Source organism: Culex quinquefasciatus, chromosome 3, assembly GCF_015732765.1.
Source record: "Culex quinquefasciatus strain JHB chromosome 3, VPISU_Cqui_1.0_pri_paternal, whole genome shotgun sequence".
In the NCBI taxonomy this organism is placed as follows: domain Eukaryota; kingdom Metazoa; phylum Arthropoda; class Insecta; order Diptera; family Culicidae; genus Culex; species Culex quinquefasciatus.
In genome coordinates this window covers 187,865,033-187,883,781 of record NC_051863.1, presented here as the reverse complement: position 1 = coordinate 187,883,781, position 18,749 = coordinate 187,865,033, and the positions used below count along the sequence as shown (strand labels likewise).

The following is an 18,749-nucleotide window of genomic DNA, read 5'->3' as shown; positions in this document are numbered from 1 at the left end:
AGGATTTCAATTTGTTTTTTGAATATTTTCCAACAGGTAAGGTTTTTCTCAAGATTATTATTTTTAAAACGTGTACTGGGGTAAGCCAAACAAAGTCCATGCACTATTTTGGAAAAAAAGTTGTTTCAATAGTGTTTAGAAAAAGAGTTGAGTTAAAAATTCTTAGCTTAAATTCCGGGGTGACTTTGATAGTCATAGTTTTTCTTGTTAAAATCATATTTAAGATGTTCAAACTTTATTTGTACGTTAAATGTACCATCACTAAAGTAGCTGATATAGTTTTTAAGAAAAAAAAATCAATGTTTATAATTAGTTAACTAAGTTTATAAGCTTTTTAACAAAATACACATAAATTTTAGGTAAAATTGCTAAAAGTCGGAATTTTGTCAGAAATTTGTTAAAACTAGTTTTGTTTATAAAATGATCGATTTATATTGCATTTTATACTGATTTCGAAGCACGAATCACAAGTTTTCACATTTTGTATAAAATTCGTTCTACTGAAAATGCCTATAAATCTAAAGATTTTTTTAAATTGTTTTTCAAAAACACATTTTATTTGTTATTTACAAACTTATTTAACCTTCTCCTAGTAGAAAATTTTCCAAAGAATCCGAAAATGCATTCCGCTTTCCGATTCAAAATCATGTTCATTGAGAAAATTATGACACTTTGAGAAGTTTAAAATAATGACTTTCATCAACATTTTCTTAACTATAGTAAACTAACTTTTTAAACTTTTCAAAATTTTATGAAAAGTTCTTTTTGAGGTATTTTGAACACTTCCTACCACGGTCAGTATGATACTAAACCATTCCATACGTATTTTAATTGTACTCTTCATTTTGCGGAAAAATTGTAAACCTATCAAAGTTACCCCGGCTATCAAAGTCACCCCGTTTTTCGGTATGCTTTTTCTTCTCATAAGATTTTTTTTAATGAAATTATTTTTTTTCTTAAAATACCGTTTTTAAATATGGATTACATTGTTTAAATATGGAATATGGGTATCAAACGAATAAAATTTAGCATGATTCAAACAAACATTAAAATTGTGTATGCTTCATACAAATTTTTGCTTCTTTTGTTACTCATTTTGAAAACTATGTTTTTTTTTAATATTTTCGAAAACCGGTGTTTTACATTTAAAACTATCTTCAGAGCAGTTCAAACATGCTAACGCAGGAAAATGCATTTTAACTAGTTTTCGGTTGATGGAACTTTAGTTTTCATTAAAATTTTGAGGTTTTTTGAAAAATATTTTTTTGCCCCCTGATTATGCAGGCTGACTTTGAAAGGAGGTGGGGGGGGACATAAACTTTGAAAAATATTTGCAACGCCCTCATTAAAATTCGAAAGCCCGGGAAATTTGGACGCTCTAGTCTCCACCTATTGCAATATTTTCTTTAAAAAAATCAGGTTGTAATAAAAATATATTTTCCTCAAAATTGAAGTATTCATTGAAAAACTTGTAAACAATTAAAAAAAAACATTTTAAATTGTTGTTTTTTGCTTTCCTCAATAGAAACTTTTAAGCTTTTAACTTTTTTTTATTTTAATAAATGCATATTTTGCAACCTTTGGACAAAAGCATAACCGTTACAACGTATAAAGCAATTTATGATATATTTTGTTCCGAAATTTAAAAGATTAATTAAATTGATTTTTTAAGGATTATATCTTTTGTCACGTTTTGCAAGTTTCAATAGTTTGTCCATTTGAAAGATATCATGCTTCGATTGATACTTTCGATTTGAGTTGTCCGTTCTTTAATAAACTCTGGGTTCTCAAGGAAATTGGATCAAATCCTTAGCACGCCAAGCATACGAGAATTTCTCCTAAATGAAGAACCATCAAGAAAATCCGCTCCCATTATTTTTATATTTCAATCCATTAAATTTCAAATCGTCTTAACAATCAATCACAATAACAACCTTTTTTAATTATTTTCCTCTACTTCCACATATCATTGCCTCCCTTTTGCCAGTATCGCCAATGACCGGCACGTGGTCTACTGCCCGGTTTAATAACTCTTCGCTCGTGCTGGTCACGATCTGTAGGAAACTTTTCGTGACCGAGAAAATGTTCCCCACCTTCTTCCCAAACAAGCTGAAGGGGCAAAACAAACAACCAACCCACCCACCAGGCTGACTGATTATGCTTGACTCTTGAAGTTTCCTCACTTGGAAAAATCAATGGCACTCGACACACATACTCACGACCATACGGCACACGTCAGTCACCTTCCTGTGAGTAATTATGGCTAAAGGCACTTAGCGCCTCTTTCCCAACGTTCGTACGTGTGGCCCAGAAGAGGGAAGTTCCGAGCACCGTGACCGGGTTCAGGAGGGTAATGGAAGTTCCAGTCACGCACTTTTGCCTCATTTTTCCTGGATACCAGTGGGGGGTTAAGCTTTCTTGTGGTTTTGTTCTATTTGTGTCGAGTTTTACAACAATAATTTGAATGCTGTATATGAGAGTTACAAATTTCAGAATTAATTTAAAACATCATTTTTAAAAATTACGTCCAACATATCTCATCAAACCCTGCTAATTGCTTGTGTTCTTCAGAAATCAAAACACAACTTTAAAATTCATACACGCACAAAGCCGGGAGGCACGCTATAAAAATTTCCCTCCATTTTTCCGACGCCTTAATCGTCCGACTTTTGTCGCCAGAGTAATTGCCCTTTGGCGCCAGCCTGCAATGCTGCCGACGACGCCGCCGGATTTGGCCAGTTTATCCTGGGCTCTGGCCCGCCGAAAGAGGCATCGTTGCATGCAGGCCCGATCACACAGAAATGGGGAGGGCTATTTTTGCGCGTTCCAGCAATACAAGACTACAACACTAAGGGATGACGCAGACGAGAAGAGAAGAGAAGAAAAACAGTATAAAAACACAGGAATATTGATTTGGCTGACGCGAGCGAATTAGGTTTGGCAGGGTGACGACTAAATGTGAAAAAAATACAAAAATAATTTTGTGTTTTTTGAATTTCAATCCATATTACATAAGTTGTTATGTCAATTTTCAGCTAGATTTTCTAAACAGTATTTATATTGCCTTGAAATGTTCAATTCAATTCAATTCTGTTTATTTCTTTAGTTATCGTTTAACAATAGTTTTTATAGGTGCAGTACAGAGTTTTGGGGGATCCTTACAGCTGTGACTAATACATTTATCTCAATGGATGGAAATAAAGTTTGCTGAAAAACGAAACAGAAAATAGGAAAACACTCGCAAAAAACCTATTGCTATTAAACCTTGAAATGTTTTTCATAAACAAAAAAAGCTCCATTTAAGCTCCTTACAATTTTGGCAGATGTTAATATTTGAAAATCTGTATTTTTTGAAGGAATTTTCTGATCGGTTTGGTGTCTTCGGAAAAGTTGTAGGTATTGATGATAACTATTCACAAAAAAAAGCTCACGGAAAAAAATATATTTTTTACAAAAAAAAATCCTAAAATCCATTTTATATTTTTTTGTATTTTGAGCCGTGGTAAAGCATGGACAAAAATGGAAATGGATTTTTTTTGGAAAAATAGAAATTTTACTCGACTTTTTTTGCTTGAGGCTTTGATGAAAACCAAATTTGAAATCGAATTGTACTCATCCGATTTTTGATGAAGTGCATCGTTTTCAAAATATAGCCACTTAAAGTTGAATTTGAACTTAAAAATAACTTTTTTTTGATTTTTTAAAATAGTTTACACGCCTGTCCATACCTGATTTTTTACTTGTACCAATATTTTAGAAATAAATGGTTCAAGGATCAATGTTAAAAAATAAAACATTTTTAAAATTCTCTGATCAATTCGAAAAAAAAAATTGAAATTTTTGAATCAACATTCTAACATTTCAAAAGGCTGTAATATTGAATATTTTACCATTTTGAAATGTGACTTTCGGTGGCAAAGTTTTTGTCCATACTTTTGTATGGCTCAAAAGTTCGAGCAAATTTTTGGTGAAGAAAATTGCTCTATGGACATTTTTTTCCACAATAGCACGGATTTAATAAAAATTATAATTTTTCAAAATAATTGAAAATGTACTCCGAAAAAATTTAAATTAATTATTTTTTATGCAATATATTTGATGACATTGAAAGATTTCAATTAAAGTAATTTGAGGGTTAATTTTAGGTAGAAAATAGTGTTTATTAATATTTTAATCGGTTTAATCTTACAAACTAGCTCAAAAAGATTCGATTTTTTTATAATTGGTCTGAAACTATAAAAAAAAACTAAAAAATAATAAAACTTAATTAAGAAAGCTGAAAAAGTACCATGTACCCTTAACAAACAAACATTTTTTCTAGAATAGCCCCTTGAATTTTGAATCCATCTCAAAAATTGCTCGTTATGCCAAATAATTTCAAGTGTTTGTTCGCCCCTCCCTTCAAAATTGTCGTGAATGATCAGAGTGCAAAAAAAGTCTAAAAATGAAATTTTTGCAAGGAAAAATCTTTAAAAATGATTTAACCCTGTACAACATAACCCCGCCTCTAGGCGGGCTTCGGTCTAAAACTACGTCAAAATAATATTTTTTAACAAATTTCCGATCTTTGAAAGCATTGGAAAGAAGAACTCTGGAGTTTTTTTTAAAGGTCCAATAAACCAAATTTCCAGTTTTTGCGTTTTGGATGTTTTTCAAACCGTCTTGAGTCTGGAGTTTTAAAAAAGTTTTGTTGGACCTTTAAAAAAACTCCAGAAATCTTAAAATTTAAGAAAATTGTCGTGTGACTTGTTTTATGGTACTTTGCCAATGTTTTGAAACACGTTATTTATTTTTTTGAGTCAACTTAGTTTTTAACTAATATTTTGTTTATTACATGTAAAAATAGGTATGCAGTAATTTTTGTTTTGTCTCAGACTATGCCTCTAAGCATTTTAACACAATTTAACTGATAATGTCTTCATTCTATAGTAAAAATTGTGAAAAACATACAAAAATATTAAAAAGGGGCTGTGAGAACATTAAAAAAACAAAATAGACAAAAGATAATAATAGGAGCCACATACTATCAGAAACAAATATAAACATAAAACAAGAGAAGGAATGTTTTTAGTTGAACAAAAGTTTCTCCAAATGACTTGGGCAGTAGAGGGTTATTTTTTGTATTTTGAATGAAACAGAGCATATTCACGCTTTTTATAAACCTTTTTTGTAACACGGATCAGTAAAGTCATAAAACTTTAGAAAAATAAGAATTTTCATAAATTTATTGAAATTTTGTCAAAAATCAATTGCAGTAATGTAATGCTTTTTGTAAGCATTAGAATTATTTTTTGTCACTCTCCCACTTTCACGATCAGAGGCATATATTCTTATAACAAAAATCAGACTAACACACTTTTATTAATTTATTCTTTGGCGTCATCCATAAAGTACGTAACGCTCTAAGGGGGGAGGGGGGAAGAGGGGGTTGTCGCAAGTGTGACAAGGGGAAGAGGGGGGTACGTGAGACTGTGACGTCACGCTAGACTATTTCTTGAATACTGAAAATTCAGTCCGAAATTAAAGCTAACATAGTTTAATGTTTGATAAACATTACTCATAAAACAAACCCAATCCAAAGCTTTAAGAAACAGAGTTTTTAATGATAGATTTAATATGCATAAATCAACAGATTTGCGGAAAAAACATTGATGATGATTTCTATCACCAAAACATTTGACAAAATAAAAAAATACAAACACAACCTGTGAAACTTTCTAGATTGAAATCCGAATTTGAAAATAATCTTTCTATAAATAATGTTGAAATTTAAAATAAAAAAAAAAAAACAAAATGGTGGGGAGAGGGTGTCTGACAAAACGTGACGTACTTTTCGAGGTCGAGGTGACAAAGTGTGACATAGGGGGGAGGGGGGGGGGGGTTATTTTTGACCGATTTTAGCGTGACATACTTTATGGATGACGCCTTTTGCTAAATCTGTCACTTGTCACATTGCAAAGCTTTAGTCTCAAAATTACAATAAAATAAAGATTCACCCAGTCGGCTTGAGTTCGATCCCAGAAGGTCCCGGTGGCATTTTTCGAGACGAGATTAGTCTGATCACGCCTTCCGTCGGATGGGGAAGTAAATGTTGGCCCAGTCTAACCTAGAGGTTAGGTCGATAGCTCAGTCCAGGTGTAGGAGTCGTCTCCCTGGGTCCTGCCTCGGTGGAATCGCCGGTAGGCAGTTGGACTAACAATCCAAAGGTCGTCAGTTCGAATCCCGGGGTGGATGGAAGCTTAGGTGTAAAAAGAGGTTTGCAATTGCCTCAACAATCAAGCTTTCGGACACCTAGTTTCGAGTAGGAATCTCACAATCGAGAACGCCAAGGCAATACGAATAATTTGATTTGATTTTGAAAGATTATTTGGACAAAACCCCTTAGAAATTATCTCCTAAACTTGCTCCTAAAAGAATAAATTCCATACAAATCTATTAAATTCCGCAAACCGGTTCAGCACTAAACATACCCAGCTGCTCACAAACTGTGGTGCGCTACTTTCAATGTGTTTGTGAGCCACTATACCGTGGCATTGATTCACCCGTAATAGTGGGACAAATAAATTACATATTCATGCCCTCTACACGCCCCATCATCTTCCCAGTTCTCGCTGGGAAGTACAACGATTGGAACATTTCACGCGGACGAGACCAACATTTGAACGAAAATAAACAAAGTTTGGTTCGATCTTTAACTGCCATGCCAGCGTGGGATGGTATTGGTGGAGCAGAACGTGTGCTCCGACGTATTGTTTGTGTTTGTGCTTTGATTTGATGTTTGGGTTTAGTTTGATAGCGATTGAGTTGTTACTGTCAATATATCATTGAAGCTAATTAAAATGAAATTAGATTCAGAAGGTTGTCAAAACTTTTTCTAGAAAGATAACGAATGATTAAGTTTAATTTGCTTAAAACATATTTTTCAATATTTTTTAAGCGAACATTTGCCATGCCCTTTAAACAAAATCAATTTTCTACTAAAAAGAGCTCAGACCTAAAAACAACAACAATACGTTCCCAATTTAGCGCTACAAATTGCCCTTTCTGGCTGACACATCGAAGCTAATAAATTTCAAACTCAATTAAAGAGAGCCGAAACGCCCCGGCACAAAAAAAAAGCAAATTGAGAAAATATCACCATCTAGACGAGACTGTGAAAAACGTGCCACGTGCTGATAGGTATGTGTATGTGTGTCACTTTTTCAAACATCCGTCACTCAATGCTGTGACGATTTTTTGTTGTTGTGACATTAGAGAACGGTGTTGCTTATATTGTTTTTTACCTTGAAATCTTGAAAGCGATGTTTTTTTTATTAAATTTCAATCAACTTAAAAAAATTAAAGATTGTTGAACATTTTGGATGATTTTTAACAAAAATCAGCAATCAATAATTAATTTGCAATTCAAAATCGCCGCCAGAAACCACCTGCAAAAAGACTCTCACTAAAAGTGTCGTGTAAATCTAAGAGCTGGCATCGATTTTTAAATGGCAGCGGCTCGGGAAGACAATTGACCGAAAAATGTTCCCCCGGTCGGTCTGGCTGCTCGCGATCCAAGTTGGCGTGGTGCCATTTGTGATGAGGAAAAAAAAAAGCGAAAAACAACGACCGACAGACGAATAATGTTTGCCACTGCTGGATGGTAATTAAAATTTGCTGTTTTCCCTCTTCTTCCCGGTTTGGTGGTGGTGACTTTTCCCAGTGTGATTGTTTTGGTTGTTATGGTGACGTAATGGCACAGATAAGAAGAATGTGTTCAAAATAGACTCAAATACTTTTTTTTTTCAAATTAGGGTATTTTAACCATTAGTGGACCCCCTAGTAGAGCCGAAGCACATTTTTCACAAATTTTCAGTATTTTAAGCACTTTTTCATAACCCTTTGTACAAAACAATGAAATCTGAAGTCTTTTGAACAATTTTGACTATTTGTTTCATAAGTTATTTGATTTTGAGCAGAAAAATAGCCATTTGAAAAAAGTTTTTGCCTTGTTATGGACCCTTTTCCTATAGTGGACCCGGGTCCATAATCCGATTGTGGACCCGGGTCCACTATAGGCAAACTGTTATTTTTATACCAAATTTAACCGATATTTGATGTTTTGATGCATGGTGTAGGTCTAATGATAGATATAATGAATAAAAGATGGATTTTGCTCACTTTTCATTATAAACAAATATGTTTTGTGAACAAATTTGGCTTTTAACAACAAAAAACCTAACAGACATTTAAACACATTTATTTCCGAAAAGATCAGAGAATACGTTTCAAAACCCACTATAAACATAAAAATAATTTAAAAAAGTAATCTTGATGCAAATTTTTCCATATTAATTAAAGAAATGGTTGACCGAAACTAAATAATAGATTTGTTTACAGTTGCTGGTAAAACCACGCATGTTTATTTAAAAAATGTTTTGTTATTTAGTTATTATTATAAAATATCATTTTAAACTGCAATTATGATGCTTCAGTTAAGTACAATTAACTATAGTTTTGATTAATTTTAAATTTTACGGCTTCAGCATTTTTGGTACTTTTAACATGAAAACAGCTATATTTATACTCATAATTGAAAAAAATATGCGTTTAGGTTGATAACAACTAGCATTTATTGCATGTTTTAGAGAAACTTTTGCTTAAATACACAGTTTTCTTCATTTTTGAAGGTTAAATTAACAAGGGTCCACTTTTGGAAAAGTTTGGATTTCGTTGTCCTATATTGGACCCCCCCTAATTTTTGCTCGAAAATGGCAGTTCTTCGCTTTATTTTAGTAAAGATCCTTTAACTTACATTATTTCGACTTGCTGAAGTTAAATAATCAGTCAAAAATTGATTGGATGGTTAATTCAATCATAAAATATAAATGCAGTGTTGTTGTGAAAATGCTAGTGGCCATGGCTGATTTCAGATGTCGAACTCAAAACACTTATTTTGGTGAAAAGGACAATTCAATGTCAGTCAACATTGTTTTGAATGATGCTGAACATGCCAAATAAATGATTTGTAGACAACAACACGCTTGAAATTGGGATTTTATTGATTTTTTCATCAAAAACCCTTCAGAGGGTCCACTATAGGAAAGGGGTCCACTAATGGATAACGTACCCTATAAAAAATAGCAAAATTATTTTGAGGATTGTGTTTAAACAATTTATTTAAGGTATTATATAATAATAGTGCAAACTATATTTTGCAAAACAAGTACAACTAAAAGTTAACATCCCTGACATGAAATATGCGGGTGATTACAAAACTCGCAGGTAAATTATTCCAGTCTGCTTAACAAGTCGAGTTTAAGCGCTGCGCCAGGTGCTATCAATCTTATTCAGCTTCGAAGTTCACTTCTGAAAGAACTCGTTATGAAAATTCTTATGAGAAACAAAAGCAAAGTCCAACAACCAGGAATAGTATAAAAACTAAATTGAAAATGTGTTTTTATCCTTTTGCTTTCTGAATCGTTTATGTTTATTTGAATAATATTTTACTGATCAGCAACTCTCTACGAAATCGGCCGATTTCGACCATTTTTATTTTTTGTATTTTTTTATTTGACTTAAACTTTGTGGGGGCCTTACATATGACCGAATAAGCTATTTTGCGTCATTGGTTCGCCCATACAAGTCTCCATACAATTTTGGGTGCTGTCCATACAAAAATGGTATGTAAATATTCAAACAGCTGTAACTTTTGAGTGAATTTTCTGATCAATTTGGTGTCTTCGGCAAAGTTGTAGGTGTTGTTGAGGACTTTTGAGAAAAAAATAGGTACACGGAAAAAAAATTGCAGAGTTTTTAATCAACTTTTTTTTCACTGAAACTCAATTTCCCAAAATACGTATTTTTTGATTTTCGAGATTTATTGATATGTTTAAGGGGACAAAAATCCGCAACTTTTGAGCTATAGAGAAACATGGTCAAAAAATCTGCCGCCAAGTCATGAAAAAAATAGTGATTTTTGGAAAAAAAACGAAGTTTCATGCAAAAACAAATTTGAAATTATTTTTTAATGCAAAATTAAATTTGCAATCAAAAAGTACTTCGCAGATTTTTTGATAAAGGGTTCCGTTTTCAAGATATAGCCACCGAAAGTTCTATTTTAGCGAAATATTTGCAGTTTTTCAATTTTAAAAATAGTGACCATGCGTTATAATTTTTAACAGTATTTTTGTTTAAAAAGTTCAAAAAATTTGCTATAAAATTGTCAACGAGACATTGAAGATTGGACCTCGGGTTGCTGAGATAGAGCCGCCTTAAGAAAAAGAAACACGAAAATTGAAATTTTCTTAATTTCACCAAAACAACCCACCATTTTCTAATTACGATATCTCAGCAACTAATGGTCCGATTTTCAATGTTAAAACATGTAACATTCGTGAAATTTTCCGATCTTTTCGAAAACAAAATTTCCAAAAACTAAAATCAAGACTAACATTTCAAAAGGGCCAAACATTTAATATTAGGCCCTTTTGAAATGTTAGTCTTGATTTTAGTTTTTTTTTAATTTTGTTTTCGAAAAGATCGGAAAATTTCACGAATGATTTATATTTTAACATTGTAAATCGGACCATTAGTTGCTGAGATATCGACATTAGAAAATGGTCGGTTGTTTGGATGAGACTTAGAAAACATAAATTTTCCTGTTTTTTAACATTTGCATGGCATTATCTCAGCAACTAAGGGTCGTATCCTCAAAGTTGAGAAAAGCAAAATATAAAGAATTTTCTCAGCTTTTCAAAAATATGTTTTCAAAGGTGGGCAAACATGGGCACTATTTTTTAAAAGATCAATAACTTCGACTATTTTCAAAAAAGTTACGTAAAAATGGCTATAACTTGAAAACGGTGCACTTTATCAAAATTTCACTTGAGTTCTTTTTGATTGCAAATTCGATTTTACATCGAAAACTTAAGTTGAAAAATTTTTGCACCTAATATTTCGATTTTTTGAAAAAATCTGTATTGATTCAAAAAATCATAACTCGCTCAAAGATTTTTTGCCCATTCTGGAAATTTCAGAAAAGTTTGCATTTGATGTACTCTAAAACATATGAAAAATAGTGCCCACCGGATCTGGCAACACTGCCCGGGCGTGGTCTTGCTGGAAGTCGCGCTCGATTCTTTTCGTTTTTTTACCGTTTATATTCGGATTTTCGGATCAAAAAGTGTTTTTATTGCCGAAAAAGTGTTCCGTCCATTCGGGAAAGACGGAGTTTTTGCTGAATTCCGTCAGATAAGTGCATTATTCAGTGAATTTGTTTTTGTTCTTGGAATGGCGTCGCTGAGCTCTGAAACATCTTTTCGATGCATTTCAGTTGTATTAGTGTACGCCACAGCGGTGGGAAGCTTTTGGTTCATCTATGTGTGTATTGGTTTGTCGATGACGGGGCGCGACGAGAAAGAGAGAGAGAAAGAGGTGTTGGTGTGTTGTAGCGGCTGGGCGAGCGGGAGAAGTGTTTTTTGTGAAGAAGAGTGTACAGGGTGGTTGTGAAATACACGCGCGCTCTGTTGACTCTGGATGTGCGGGGAGGAGAAGGGACGAGTGAAGTGAAATGAGAGAGAAAGCTTGGCGGTGTGGCCTTTTTTGCCGAAATTGTGTTGAAAGCGCTACCCGCTTTAGCTTTAGAGAGAGAGGAGCTTGTTGTTGGTGCTGATTATCTGCTGTCATCATGCCGCGCTGTGTCGTCATCGTCATCATCGTCATCCGGCTCTGGCAGAGTGTGAAGGCGGTCGAACCAACAGTGCCGATGTATTGGTGTAACATTCTCGGTGAGTTCGCTCCATGTTGAGCACACACTTAGGTATCTGATGCACAACGATCAGACCCAGTCAGTTCATTTCGACTTCTGAAACGGAATCTGATTAGGTTCCGTTTCAGAATTCGTATTGAATTGACAGAGATCTCCTATGTGTGAATGTCGTTGAAAGAAGGGATTGATTTCATTGATTGAAGAGATTTCAAAGCTCGATGTCACCTATTCAGCAATTTGTTTATTTTGATTATTTCGTTCGAAAAAAAATGTGAGGACTTTCCATTATATTTGATATGTATATTATATGTATATTTAATATGCTGATTAAACCCATTACCCATAAAAAAAATAACTAATTATAATTTTTGAATCGGTCGTATTAAATCAACTTATAAATCTTACATTTAAATAAAATAAATAATTAAATAAATAAATAATTAATATTTACTCTGCATCGCTGTAAGAGTTTAAAATCAAGATTCCAACTATGCGTTAAATCATTTATAACCTCGAATTCCGCTTAAACACATAATAATTTAAAGGAAAATATAAAATATAAATTACTCTTACAGTCGGTAGCTTGAGTTTAACAGCAGACATGTTAAAACTGTGTTTAATCAGCATTGCTTTTACAGGAATGAATGGTTAGTTTAGTAATACTACAGTCAATTTAATCATACACGGCTTCGTCGCGTTATATCTGCCGTGGCTTAAAATAAAAAAAAATAATAAATCATGCATCTTTTATACTATACAGTCACAAGTATAAGTTTAATAATAAAAAAACTAACTTTACTTGATTCGCCCGCAATACCTTTCGGGGTATATCCTAGGGTTCTACCTCTCCTACTAACATTGAGTCCAAAACCACCCTACAAACATCTATACCACTAAGGTGACGTAGGGGTCCCTGCGCACTTTAGATAGGTGTTTACTAACATTCCTTCATTTCCCCGAGGATAGCTTGGACCCGGCGTGGACCCCCTTATGCCCTGGGCTGTATTACACACTCATCAAAAGATGAAGACATGGTATCTCCCGTGTTGGATTATTGTTCCGGATGAGGGTCTAACACAACCAGACCAAACAGTGGGATAAGCGTTGTGGAGCCTTCCGGTGGTGGGGCGTCCTCCAAATGCTAATGCTAATGCTAATGCTAAAACATATGAAAAATAGTGTTTTTTGCAAATCAAGTTTAAGTGACAAAAAGTGAAATTAAAAATCACAATTTTTTTTACTGTGTATCATTTTTTTCAGTGTGGTCCATATCCATACCTACAATTTTGCCGAAGACACCAAATCGATCAAAAAATTCCTTCAAAAGATACAGATATTTGAATTTTCACTAATCATTTTTGTATGGACAGCTGCCAAATTTGTATGGAAAATTATATGAACGAACTAATGATGCAAAATGGCTTCTTTGGGCATACCGAAGGCACCAAAAAAGTTTCAGCCGGATTAAAAAATACAAAAAATCGAATGACCGAAATCTTAGAGAATTCCGCAAAATGAAGAGTACAAATTTAATACGTACGGAATGCTATGGAACCATACTGACCATGGTAGAGAAGTATTAGAAGTAACTCAAGAAGAAGTTTTCATAAAATATTGAAAAGTTTAAATAGTTAGTTAACTATGATTAAGAAAATTGTCTACGAATGGCATTATTTTAATTTTCTCAAAGTGTCTTGATTTCCTCAATGAATATGATTTCGAATTTGAAAACGGAAAACATTTTCAGAATCTTCGGAAAATTATCCACTAGGATAGGGTAAAATAAGTTTGTAAATAATAATATTATGCATTTTTGAATTATAATTTTAAAAAACTTCAAATTTTTAGGCATTTTCAGTAGAACAAGATTCATATAAAATATGAAAACATTTGATTGGTGCTTCAAATTCAATTTAAAATTCAATATGAATCGATAATTTAATAAACAAATTTAGTTTTAACAAATTTCACGAAAAATTGTGACTTTTTAACAATTTTACCCAAAATTGATATGTTTTATATTTTTAAAGATTATAAACTTAGTAAACTTAATATAAACATTGATTTTTTTTAGAAACTATATTAACAATCTTAGCGATTGTATAATTCATGTAAAAATAAAATTTGAACGCCAGTTGGAAAATATCCAAAATTCAACCAACCAAATTTTCAACATTACAAAATTCAACTTTGTTTGCTGTGTACACCTAAAAAATACAATTTATCTTCATAGAGCAAGAAAATTCCAGTTAAACACAGATCATTTTCAAAACAAAATTAAATCAAAATTTGTCAATCCTGATAACTAAAAAGCAGTAAAAGAATTCGAAGGTACATCTTTAAATTCCATCAAATCTCCATATTACAAAAAAAAATACACATGTCTGCCCAATTTCTCCACAAAAAAAAAAAAAAAAAAAAAACAAGACATAACAGACAGCCATCAACCATTTGACCTTTCCCTCTTATTGCAATCGAAACTGCCTTCCAGTCATCCAGTGCTGGGCAGGTCGCCATTTGATTTATGTAGCTTTTCTCTCAGAAGTTAGCATCCGTGACCGAGCGGGACCATAAATTTGCGGTTTCTGGGCTTCTGGGCGGGGAGGAAGTTCCTTATTGGAAGGACATTCTGATCGTTAGTGTGTTTCGTTAAAAAAAATAAGTTGGCAAGACACGTGTGGGGATGATGTCATTTTGATTGGATCGGCTGAAAACGTATAATATGGTAAATTCAGCTTCAGCGCAATTATTTGATTTATTGAGTAAACATTCATCAGGTGCCATTATTTTCCATTATTTGCTTCAATTTTCAAACCAGCAACACGCGATCGTGCTGAGGCTTCAAGTGGCAGTAAATGTGGCACTAACTTGAGTATTTTTTCCCGTCTATCCTTCCCTTACAGATCCTTCAGTCACGAGCCACGGCAGTCGTTTCTTCGTGAAACGTGTTCCTCACTAACAAGTTGTTGCAGAAAACGGCGTTGAAAGAACCGAACAAGTGCAGACATCGTGACTATCTGAAAAAGAAAGAAGCAAAAGTCAAGAAGAGTAAAAAGGAAAAATCACAACCGTGAATAAATTCTGCAAGCCTCCTCCGCAAAAGTAAAAAGGATAATAATGTAACAAGTTTCCCGGGGGGCCCAGGTCCTAGAGCCTAGAGCGGAGAAATTGCCCAAAAACCGGGACCACCTTCTCCAGTGTTGGCAGACCGAACGCGATGATTTTGCTGCAGCCGTCGACGGCAGTTTCAACAGACATCGTCAACGTCAACGCTGCCAAAGCCACCACCGCAGCAGGTGGCTGCCAAACGGAACCGGAGGGATCGTCGTTGTTGCCGCCTGCGACACGGGGGCCTGCCTTAAGCAACCAGTAGGTGTGTGTGAAATCGGTGTGTGGCCACCGGTGGATATTGATATCCTGCTGTTACGGGTCACGGTGTGGGTGGAAGTCATGTTATGATTTATTTCTTAAACATTTTTTAAAGCATATAAAAAAATTAATTGAATCATTAAAATAATATCCTTAAAATAAATGAAAAATACTAAAAATATCAAAATTTTAAAACCATGTTAATACAATTAATAAAAATAAAGCTTTATTTGTTTCGATGAGCTAACCCTCTATAACCCAACCCCGCCTTTAGACGGGCTTCGGTTTAAAAAATCGCAAAAAAAAAAATTTCAATCAATTATTCATCTTTAAAAAGCATTTGAAAGAAGGACTCTTAAAATTTTAGAAATTTTATGGGTTTGAAGTTTATCTTGTTTTAAAAATGTTTTTAGGAGTCAACTTTGGCTGTATTTTTACTAACATTTCCTATATTTTAAGTAAAAAAGAAATATGCAGTAATTTTTCTGGTATCCCAGATAATTCCTCTACGCATTTTTTTTACAATTTGAATGATAATGGTGCCATTTTATAGCAGAAAATGAGAAAAACAAGCAAAAAATCGAAAAAGTGACTGTAAAAACATGAAAAATTAGATAGGCAAATTGTAATAAAAGGAGGTGGTAAAATAGCCCAATATTACCAAAAACAAACATAAATTAAACAAGATAATTGCAAAGTAAAATATTAAAAATTAAACAAGAAAACATATCACAAGAGAAGTAAAGTTATTTGTAGAACAAAAGTTGCTCAAAATGACCTCCTGTACACGGAAAATAAAAATTTATGAAAAAAAATTTGGGCAGTACAGAGTTAAAATAAATTTATGCGAATTAATTTCAGCAAAATTGCTATATCATTAAAATACAGTACAATCAAAATTTTCAATAAAAGATTGTTTAGTGCATTTAAACCAAACATTTTTAAGTGTCTTTTTTAGTAGTTTTTTTTTATTTGGGTCAAACTATGACCAAAGAAGCCATTTTGTGCAATTCGTTCACCCATACAAGTCTCCACACATTTTTTACAGCTGTACATTAGGGTGACAAGTAAAATTTAAAATTTTGGAAAATCTCAAGAGATACCTCAGGCAATAATAAGTATCTGTGCCAATTTTGAATTTCCTACAAAAATCTCACAATTGGACAATTTTTTGCAACACCTGCGTCACCTGCTGCCAAAATCCTGAAGTGATGTTTTTTCCCATACATTTTTGCGATTTTCCCCAAATAAACTTCAATGAAAGAGAACGACCCTAAAACCTTAACCGATTAGGCTCAAAATTGGCACAGATTCTTATTTTTGCCTAAGAAATTGAGTCAGAGGTTATCTTTGATGTCGATTTTTTTATTGTCACCCTAATATACATTCAAAAATGGTATGTAAATATTCCTAAATCTGTAAGTTTTTTAAAAAAGCTTGGTTTACTCTTTCAGTTGTTTAGCAATCATTAGTTTTCAAAATATGTAAGATTTGACGGAAACAAAGATTTGCGCTTGAAAAACTTTTTGTGGTTCTGTTTATGGAAAATTCACAAAAAAGATCAAAAGATTTTTGAATTGACCCAAACATGCTAAAAATTAATTTAAGCCTAGGGCAATGTTTTTTTAAATTGATTTCAGTTGGTTGCATCTAAAATATTTTGTTTTGACCCCTGATCTTCCAGGTCAATTTTGAAGAAGTGTGACAAAAACATTAAATAAAATGTGTACCAAAAGATTCAATTTCCCTCAATTAATTTAAATTGTATTGTTTCAAATATTTTTAAGGAGAAAAATCCGCAACTTTTGAGCCATTGTGAAAAACGGCCATACATTTTGCCGCAGAGTTATGATTTTTTGGAAAAAATAGAAATCTTACCCAACAAATTTGTTTGACTACAGATTGAAGACTGGCTAGGTAGTCAAAGTTTGATTTTGACTATGAATAAAGATTTCCGAAATAGCCCCCCTAAAGCCAGTATCTCAGCAACTAATGGTCCAATTTTGGAATCAAGGCTAAAACTTTCGAAAGGGTCCAATATTCAATATTACTTAAAAAAATAGAAAAATGAAGAAACACAGATTTTAGCAATTTATTTTTTTTGTCAAAAAAAGATTTACATAAAAATTTACAAAAAAAACGTGTACTTTTGTTTCTTACTAGTCCTCATCATCTTCACCTACAACTTTGCCGAAAACTCCAAATCGATCAGGAAATTCCTTCAAGATGTACAGATTTTCGGATACTTTCGTATTCAAATTGTATGGAGACTTGTAGGGGTGAACCAATGACACCAAATGGCTTCTTTTGTCATAGGGATGGCCTCCAAAAAATTTGAGCCAAATAAAAAATGGATAATTTCTCACAAGAAAAACGAGGTTTTCTCTTTATCATCAAAATATTGATGAATTTATTAAATTACGATTTTTAATATATAATGTTAAAAGTGTCGTGAAAATGTCTGATCTCTTAAATAACAATATTTACCATTTTTTTAATCAATCCCATGATTTGAAAGGCTTAACGTTTATACATCTAATGTTTATATCTAATGTTTTGGTTGATTAAAATCCCTACAACGAAATAATCGAAACAATCTAGAATCCCGATTTTCATAGAATCGAATCACTTCCTCCTTCTTCGAACCACACCATAGTTTTACCAAGTTGGAGAAATATTGAAAAACTTCTGATACAAGACTCGAAAAAGATGAAACTTTTGGAAGATAATTTTAGAAGAGTAATTTTTAAATATTTTTTTGTTTTAATTTAGTTGCATGAGCTCTAAACAAAATGTTATCGTTTGAATAATAAATAAAAATAAAATAAACTTGGGAATCTGAGCAGAGTCAACCTACTATAAACTCAATCATATCCAAAAAAAAATCCAATCATATGAAAAAAAAAACTGAAGAGTGTTAAACCAAAAACCATTAAAAAATCCGACAGTTCCGTTTCTAACCCCACCGTGTACCCTTTTTGCAGGGCTTGCGTGCGTAATATTCACTAGTGGTGCAAGTGCGGTGTTGTACCATTTTGGGCGGCGAGGTGCGCGCAGAAAACAACAGTCGTCCCGTGTTCAGCAGCGGATATGGCCGACCTCTCCGTGGCGACGTCCAGCGGCAGCAGTGGCAGTGAGTATATTATGGCGCCTCCTTTTCTTGTAAAATTCCTGTTCCCCTTTGTTCTGCGAGGAAAAATTCGTTACACGTGAAACACTTTTACATACACGCACACAAACACGCACAGAGTAACAAGAAACAGGGCTCACAATTTAGCAAATTAAGGGACATTTGCGTTGGAAATCAACATCGCTTTGGTAGTTAGCACTTATGAAGGTACTTGATTGAAACTTAGGAGGTACGTTTTGTAATAAGTCTTATTTGGTGAACTTTGGTTTCTTTCGTGAAAAAAAAAACTGTTTTTCTGTATTTACAGAAAATTATCTTGTAACTAAATTTAATTTAATTGAATCGTTAAAACCTACGCATCTCTACTAATTATGACTTGCTCATATCATGATTAATGATGGCATAAACATGACACCCAACTTAGCTGTGACACACAAAGTACCCAAGCAGTGAATAATAAGCTCACTGGTCTCGCCCAAGTAAATAATCGGCTAGTGGAGC

General features: G+C 33.3%; 1 protein-coding gene across 7 annotated transcripts in view; it reads left to right on the top strand.

The window, feature by feature from the left end:
- The window catches only part of LOC6041058 (multiple C2 and transmembrane domain-containing protein), a 105,400-nt gene that overhangs the window by 7,658 nt on the left and 78,993 nt on the right, over positions 1-18,749 (top strand). For 6 of the 7 annotated variants that reach the window (XM_038261558.1, XM_038261557.1, XM_038261552.1 and 3 more), the window contains exons 2-3: positions 14,653-15,122; positions 18,103-18,251. In XM_038261558.1, the coding sequence (XP_038117486.1) occupies positions 18,209-18,251 (43 nt within the window). In that variant the 5' untranslated portion in view covers positions 14,653-15,122; positions 18,103-18,208. The remainder of the gene's footprint in view (positions 1-14,652; positions 15,123-18,102; positions 18,252-18,749) is intronic. The other variant, XM_038261556.1, reaches the window with a different exon arrangement.